The 8,423-nt window shown below is 45.3% G+C and overlaps 1 protein-coding gene across 1 annotated transcript; it reads right to left on the bottom strand.

Annotated features, from left to right (window-relative positions):
• Window positions 1-4,469: 4,469 nt before the first annotated feature.
• On the bottom strand, window positions 4,470-5,710 carry FAM53C (family with sequence similarity 53 member C). The gene is given in 4 exon segments (XM_058280233.1): window positions 4,470-4,974; window positions 4,977-5,078; window positions 5,081-5,254; window positions 5,257-5,710. Coding segments are annotated over 4 exon segments (1,161 nt in total). The 3' UTR covers window positions 4,470-4,543.
• Between the last annotated feature and the right edge of the window lie 2,713 nt (window positions 5,711-8,423).

Genomic DNA, 8,423 nt, shown 5'->3' with positions numbered 1-8,423 from the left:
GCTAATCTCATGGTTAATATGTGACAAAATTATGATGGAAAACCTTAGTAGCTGTTTTTAACTTATTTTTTTTGTGAACTGAAAGCCATCTTTCTGCCATCTTATTCAACAAAGTGAAGATCTGGATAACTATATCTTGCCATTGAACAGCAGTTATTGGCAGTGTTATGACAACACTGTAGTGAAAGTGAAGACAAAGGGTGCAAGCACAGCATGAAAACATTAACAACTTTGCAGTCATGTAAGGCTCATTACTTTAATCTCATCAGTGTTTTGCAAAAGTTATGTGTCTTTCAGGTATATACCACAGATGGACTATTTTAAACCAGTATGCCTACTTGCATTTTTCTTTAAAGAAACTAAACATGACCAGATGATCTGTTCATGATAAGGCTGTGCATATTTTGCCTTTTAAGAATTCTAAACTACATTTTCAAAGATTTGGAAGTAAAACCCAAATCTAAATAAGATGCAAAATGTTTATTCAAAAAATTGATAAAGCCAATTTTGCCATTTTAACTTCAATTTGAACAGATGCTTTGGAACATTTAGAATGCCTGATTTGAATATAAACAAAGTGTATTTTCTTCTGTCATCTTTAAATTTATGTATTCAACAGCAGAAGGGAAACTCAGCTAAAGTTAATGGATTATAAAAGTGATAAAGATATACAAAGAGATTAATGGAAATTATTTTGACATCAGGCAAGCTGTAACAAAATAGTTTGTATCCCACACATAAAAGAAACTTGGTTGAAATGTTCTCAAACTTGGCAACAATCCTAAAAATGTATGAGACATTATTGATAACAGTGAGATAAATAAAATCCATGTATATATAAAATAAAAATAGGCTACTAAATCATAGTTTAACAAAAAAAATCTACATGAAAATTTAAAAATTTAAAGTTGAATATCAAATCTTGAACATATCAAAATTTCTGGAATGTGGTGAAAATGGCAGTTTGCAGGACTGCTGGAAAAAGAATTGAGCTTAAAAATTAATGAGCTAAATGTACATCTTAATAAGTTAGAAAAAGATTAGAATAAACCTACAAGGAGGATAAAATAAAAATAAGAGCAGAAATCAACCAATTAGAAAACAAATAGAAAAGAGATCAAGAAAATCAAGAGTTGGTTCTTTGAAAATATTTATAAAAAGACCAATCTGGACTTGGAGTTGTCCTCAGTGATACTGCAGGGACAGATGTCGGACATTATATATACTGCCATAACCCACTGAATGGACTGGAAGAGAGTGTAAACTACAATATAAACTATAATCCATGCTGTGTAGCAATGCTCCCAAATGTACTCATCAAATGCAATGAAATGTACCACAGTAATGAAAGACGTTGTCGATGTGGGAGGCGTGGGGGGTGTGGGGAGTGGGGTATATGAGAACCTCTTATAAACCTCTAATAAAACTTTATTTTTTCAAACACAGCCACAGAGGCAGGACCTCATGTTTAACACACTCAGATTTATGGATTTTTTAAAAATATATAAAACAAAGTTTACAAAAAAAATTTTTTTTTCACTTTTTCTGTTTGTAATCCCATTAGCACAGGGAGTTTGGCAGCAGGTGGGAGTGAAGGGCAGCTGGAGCTGCCCCTGGGCAGTCACCGGGCACAGGAGGAGAGCACCAGCCTGGGAGTGGCTTCACTCACACACGCAGGAATCCTCACCTACTGTCAGCCACACCACACATGCAGCACAGATGCAGATGTCTACCCAGCACCAGCCACAAGCCCTGTAGGGGTGTGCTCCACTCTGAGTAAGCCCAATAGGTGAAAATTCAAATAGTCAAAACGGCTAAAAAAAGAGGGAGGCTGCTTGCTTTACAAAAGAAGCAATCATAGGCTGCTTTTATGTGGTCAGCAATCCAAACGCATTGTAAAGTAGCACTTGGTTTACACAGAACTATTGGAACAGATCTATGGTATAAAGCAAAATAAATCACTTTTTAAAAAAATTTCTCTCCCCTTCCCCCCCACCCCGGTTGTCTGTTCTCTGTGTCCATATGCTGTGTCTTCGTCTGCTTCTGTTGTTGTCAGCGGCACAGGAATCTGTGTCTCTTTTTGTTGAGTCATCTTGTGTCAGCTCTCCGTGTGTGCGGCACCATTTCCTAGGCAGGCTGCACTTTCTTTTGCACTGGGCGGCTCTCCTTACAGGGCACACTCCTTGCGCGTGGGGCTCCCCTACGCGGGGGACACCCTCGCGTGGCACAGCACTCCTTGCGCGCATCAGCACTGCGCATGGGCCAGCTCCACACGGGTCAAGGAGGCCCGGGGTTTGAACCGCGGACCTCCCATGTGGTGGACAGACACCCTAACCACTGGGCCAAGTCCGCCGCCTGAATCACTTCTTAAAAGCCTTGTCCCAAGTCCACAGGTGCTTAGATGGGGAAATAAGAGGATAGTTCCGGCAAGTTTAACTTTCCAGGCTTAAAGTAATGGAATTCGAATATAACATCTGGAGATGTTTTCCCCTAATGATGGCGCTGTAGGGCTTTGGGAAGCCATGGCGGGGCAGGATGACTTCTCTCATTTCTTTAGCTTAGAGCCCGCAGACACCCCAACGGCATTGCCAGAGGCCTATTGGAAGCTGGGACAGACAATCTGCAGCAGAGAACCCAAGGATGAGGATGCCCCGAGGAAAAGAAATTGGTACCAGGGAAATTATGGCCTGAAGAGGAAGAAGAGCCAGGGGAGGGGTGAAACTGAGGATGGGAAACTCCCGGGCTCACAGTTTCCCTGCATTCTCCAGAGTGCCCCTCTCAGGTCACCACAGACCTGGTGGCCCACTGGTAATACATGGTAACTAGAAGGAGATGGGAAGGCACCCTGGAAGGGTCAACAAAACTTCTGAGGGCCCGAGACTCAAGAAGACATGGCCACCTCCTCTGATGCGGAGATGAGGCAGCAGGAGCCCCGTCAGTACTCCTCTCCAACATGTGGGAGACCCAGAAAATGTCAGGTCCAACTCCACGAGGAAGAAAACACATAGCCCTTGGTCTTCTTCCCTATCGTGAGGAACTTGGATCCTAAGACACCCTGGAAGTTGAAGAGAAAATGCCCTTCTTCCAATAAAGGTGGTCCAGTTTGGTCCGGCCACTTGATCCAAAGGTGGACAAAGCCTCATAAGCTATTGTGATGGCAACCTCAGCGTGTACTTCCACTGGGCCAGCCCTACCAAGGTATCTGCAGTTTTTAAGCTCATCACTGCAGCTACTGGGACCTGCAGCCCTGCCTTGAGTTGTTGGTGAGAAACTTAAAAAAGGAAATTCAGTCCAACAACAGATTCCCGACTGCTTCTCTCAGCCTTGCTGTCTACATCCTCAGCGAATCCCTCAGTGAGCCCCAACCTACCTCTGGTCTCTCAGGGCCAATTAGAGACAAATAAATATTTCCTGGCAGAAGTAGAAGAAACACAAACTGGTAAATGCTGATACCCCCAACCCACTTTTCTCAGGCAGGTCCGAAAAGAGGCTGGGCCTGGACCTTGTAAGAATAGGCTTCCCTACATTCTGCTTCCCAAGTCCTGCTGCAGGTCTGCCTTCACAGATGTTGGGGACCACGCAGGGCCTTTCTTCCTTTTCTCTGACCTCCAAGGTTAGAGGAGGAGGGGGAAAAGGTCCCCTCACTAGAGAGGGAGAGAGGGAGCCCTTCAACCCTGTCTCAGTCGCCCACGTGGGCTTGCATCTACTTAGAGAGCGAGAGAGGCAGGATGTATTATATAGCCTAAGCAATCTGATTAGAAAAAAGGCCAGCTCAGAATAAATGTGGAGACTCCATTCTGGCTCCCAATACCACATCTGCCTATTGGGGAGGGATGAGGAAAAAGCCATCAGATGAGGTCACAGCACTTTAAAAAAAGCCTGCTGTACCCCGAAACAGAAACCTCTGCAGAGCCAGTGACACTAACAGATTACAAGCCTGGCTCCAGAGCTATTTAGAAAAAAGGAAAACTTGGAGCTCTTCTCTTGACTCCTTGAAAAAGCCCCTGTCCTGTGAAAACTCAGGAACCTGGGGTATCGTGATACTCTGTTGTCTCGGAGCAACTTGTGTAACGTCCCTGAGGCTGTGCAAACGCGCCTTCACTTGAGGACACGCCCATGCACGCACATACTCTCACACAATTTCTCCAAGGAGGCTGATTGAACCCCCACCCTGGCCAAATTCTAAGACACAAGTGCCCTTTGAAGCAAAGGGGCTAGTGAAATTCCCCCAGCGGGGGTCAGCAGACCCCTTCCTTCCCTGCCCATTGTTCTCTTGGTGGCAGGAATACTCACACTCAGGGCCAGCATGCCATGGGAAGGGTCTGCTCGGGGGCTGTCCCTCCCACCGCCATCTCCATTTATCCTGTCCCCGCCAGGATCAGCATGGTCGAGCTTCCTGGAGCGAGAGGATTTCCGGCTGCCCTGAGTCGGAGCCCTCCACTCACGCCCATTCCCAGGCTGCGCCCCCGGCCTTGGGCCTTGACACTTGTTAGTAGCCATAAGAGAGTCAGTCTGTGTGGCCCCAGGAAGTAGCCTCTCAGTTTTAGTTCTCCTCAATCAGATTCAAGTCCAGGTCCCCAAAGTCCTGCTGGCACAGTGTCCGCCTGCTCAGTGCCTGCCACCCCCACCGCATGGCCCCCTCCTCCACCTCCTCCTCCTCGCTTTCACTCAGCACCTGGGAGGAACCCCCAATGGGGCTGCGGGAAGCAGAGAGGGGTGGGGGGCTACAGGCCATGAGCCACGGCGGAGAGCCACTGCTGCCTTCCTGGGCTGTGTCTTGGAGACAGAGACCTCCCGAGTATGGCTTCTGATTCATCTTGTCCAAGTCCAGGGAAGGCCCGAGTCGCCGGGCGTCGTCCTCGTGGCAACGCTTGACCCCAGCCTGGCAGGCGCCCACATCCCAAGGCTGTGAGCGGCGTCGGGGGCCTCGAGGTCGCCAGGGCAGCTCTGGGGAGGGTGCCGGGGAGCTCCGGGAGAGGGCAGGAAGCAGCCTGCCTGCGGGAGGCTGGGTGACAGGGAGAAGCGGCGCTGCAGTGGACAAGGTGACAGCGTCTCAGCATCACTCTCGCAGGAGCCACTTGGGGGGAGGCCGCACAGGGTCGAGAAGAAACTTGGGCCAGGGCCAGGCTAAAGAAAGGGGGCCTGGATGGTCTGTGGGCTGGGGTACATTGAGAAGAGGCCCTGGGAGCTTGAAGGAACCTGAGGCTGGAGACCCGCTTGGGGGGGCTCCGGTGAGGCGCCTGCCGCCCACCCCTCCACCACTGCCCGGGTGCTTGAGGGGAGTCCACAGCTTGGAGGGTGCGGGCCGCCGCACCGGCTGCCAGCAAGACAGGCCCCCGGGCACAGAGAGGGAGCGACAGTGCCTCTTGGAGAGAGGGGCCGGGGGCACAAGGAGCTCCTCGGAGTCTAGGGGCTCAGGGCTTAGGACTTGGGAGAGGGGCTGCTCTTGAGGGGAGCTCTCCCGGCTCGGCGGTCTTAGGTGCAGGCTCAAGCCTGAGGGGTGGTAGCTGAGGTTGAGGCGGTCCTGGAAGTCAGTACAGGAACAGGGGGGCAGGCGCCTCCAGGAAGCACCTTCAGACACAAGCTGGAAAGGGTTCCCTCAGGTGGAGATGTCTGCATGATCAGGCAAAGGCACACTGATGCTGAAGCAGGTGCATTTCAGCTCATCCCGGGTCTGCTTCTGTAGCTGCTCAGTGATCAGGGTTATCATGATTCTCCCCAGGATATGACTTGCACACTTTGAAGTAAATAGTGATGTCTTCCCTGTTCTTCAGGCCTCACTCATAAACCATCTTCTGCCTCGGCAGCACCATTCTAGCACCCCTGGGACGTCCCTCTCCAGACATGCCTGCTCAGTCAGGGCTCCTCCAGCTCCCAGGACCACAGCTGGAGCAGCTCTCCTCTTATATTTTTTAATGTAATATTTTGTATGATCTATGTATCTTTAAAAAAAAGACAATTAAAAAAAAGGAAAAAAAAAAAAGGCCAATCTCTGGTGAAATTGATCAAGGGGAAAAAAAAGGAGACTGTCCAAACAATAGCAGGATGGAAAACGGTGGGGGGAGTGGGAAGCATAGCCTCTGTTGTTATCTAAGGTTATATAAAGACTACTATGAACAAGTTTATGTTGATATAAATTAGAAAATAAAATCCAAATGCACAAATTCCTAGAAAAATATAAAATCCCAAATTGACTCAGGAAGTATATACACATAACTGAAATATAACTATTAAACATATACTATTTTAAGAAATTTTTTTAAATGACCAAAATAATCTTCTAAGAAAACATGAGGCTCAAATAATATAACAGGCATATTTTACCAAATTTCATGGAATGAATAATTATAATCTTATACAAACTTATACAGAACTATAAAAAGGAAAAACTTGAGAACACATTCTATGAGGCAGTTTAACTTTGATTCTAAAACTAAGAAAGAATGGTACAAGAAAATTAGGTCAATCTAATTTAGGAACATGATGTAAAAATTTGAAATGAAATATTAGCAAACTAAGACAAACATATACAGAAAAATAAAATAAACCATTACTGAGTTGTGTTTGTCCTAAGAATTTTTAAAGTGGTTTAATATTAGAAAATCTATAAATGGCGCTTATCACAAAAACTTATTAAAAGAGAAAAACATGTAATTTCAACAGATGTAGAATTAAAATTTTATAAATGCATTCACCCATTTTATGATAATATGACTATCAAGTTAGAAACAGGAGAACTTTCTTAATCTGATAAAGGAAAACTACCAAAAACTTACATAAAAGATGCCTTTAAATGGGGAAGCATTGAAAATATTCCCTTTAAAATCAGGAACAACCCAAAAATGTCCACTTTTATTCAATATTGTTCTAGGTATCTTTTTAAAAAAAACTTTCATTTTATTTATTTCTCCCCACCCCTGCACCCCTACTCCATGCTCTCTGTGTCCATTTGTTGTATGCTCTCTGTGTCTGGTTATCTTCCTTTTATGAGGCACCAAGAACTGTACCCAGGACCTCCCATGTGATAGACAGGTGCTCAACTGCTTGAGCCACATCTGCTTCCCCAGTCCTAGGATTCTTAAACCAGTGTAATAAGTCAAGAGACAGAAGTAAAATATACAAGGATTGGAAAGGAAGGAATAAAATCTGCCATTTTTCACAGGTAATGGTTGTGTATATAGAAAATCCAAAACAAAAATCTATTGACACAATATTGAAAAATGAGTTTGGCAAGGTAGCTGGCCAAAAGATAAATATTCAAAACTCAATTGCATTTACATATACCACCCACAAAGAGAAAATGGACCCTAAATATCCATTTATAATTGCAACAATAAAAACGATGCTAAGAATAAATATCACTAAAATGTGCAGGACCTTAATGGATAAAACTATACATTTTATTAAATGACAATAAAGAATAACTAAATAAATAGAAAGATGCATATATATCCAGGAAGCCTCAAGATCCTAAAGATGACACTATTTCTCAAATTGATCTATAGCCTCAACACAGCACAATTAAAACCCAGCAGTGAGGAGGCGGCTGTGACTCAATCAGTTGGGCTCACATCTACCACATGGGAGGCCCTGGGTTCCCATCCCAGGACCTCCTTGTAAAGGCAGGGTCACCTACATATGGCGGAGAACCACCAGCCTACAAGCCCTGCAGAGTGCCGGCTCAGCAAGGTGATGCAACAACAACAACAAAAAGGGAAACAAGCAAAAACACAGAAGAGCGCACAGCAAATGGACACAGAGAACAGACAACAAGCAAACCGCAAGGTGGGGAGGAAATAAAAATAAATACAGACACAGAAGAACGCACAGCAAATGGACACAGAGAGCAGACAGCAAGCAAAAAGTACAAGGGACGGGGGGAGGGAGGGGATAAAAAACAAACAAACAAAAAACCCAACAGTGCTTTTGGTTGAACTTGACAAACTGATTCTGAAATATTTACAGAAGAGCAATGTGCCAGTAATCACCAACACTCCTAATGAAAAAGAGGAAGGTCAGAGTATTTGCCCACCAAGTATTAAAAACAGTAAATCACTGTGATTATACCAAAAGTTATTGGTTATACACTTTGGATGGTTCGTACGGTACGTGAATATATTGCAATAAAACTACTTAAAAAAAAGACGGTCTAGTCGTGGTGCAGGAATAGACAAATTAACCAGCGGAATATAGAGACCTCAGAAACTGGACGTTTGGTGTATGGCAGAGGTTGCTGTTAGGGAGGTCACAGACACCTGTTAAGTGGCTATCACCCGGACCTCAGCTACCATCACCTCCTTCTCTGAGGAAGTCACAAACACACACTAAGCGGCCGTCCTCTGGCCGTCCACTACCCCCACCTCCTTTTCTATGATGTGCCATTTCACAACGTAGGGGAGATGTTAAGTCTAATGAACAGTCCT

Source organism: Dasypus novemcinctus, chromosome 1, assembly GCF_030445035.2.
Source record: "Dasypus novemcinctus isolate mDasNov1 chromosome 1, mDasNov1.1.hap2, whole genome shotgun sequence".
NCBI classification, from domain to species: domain Eukaryota; kingdom Metazoa; phylum Chordata; class Mammalia; order Cingulata; family Dasypodidae; genus Dasypus; species Dasypus novemcinctus.
This window is presented reverse-complemented; position numbering and strand designations above follow the sequence as displayed.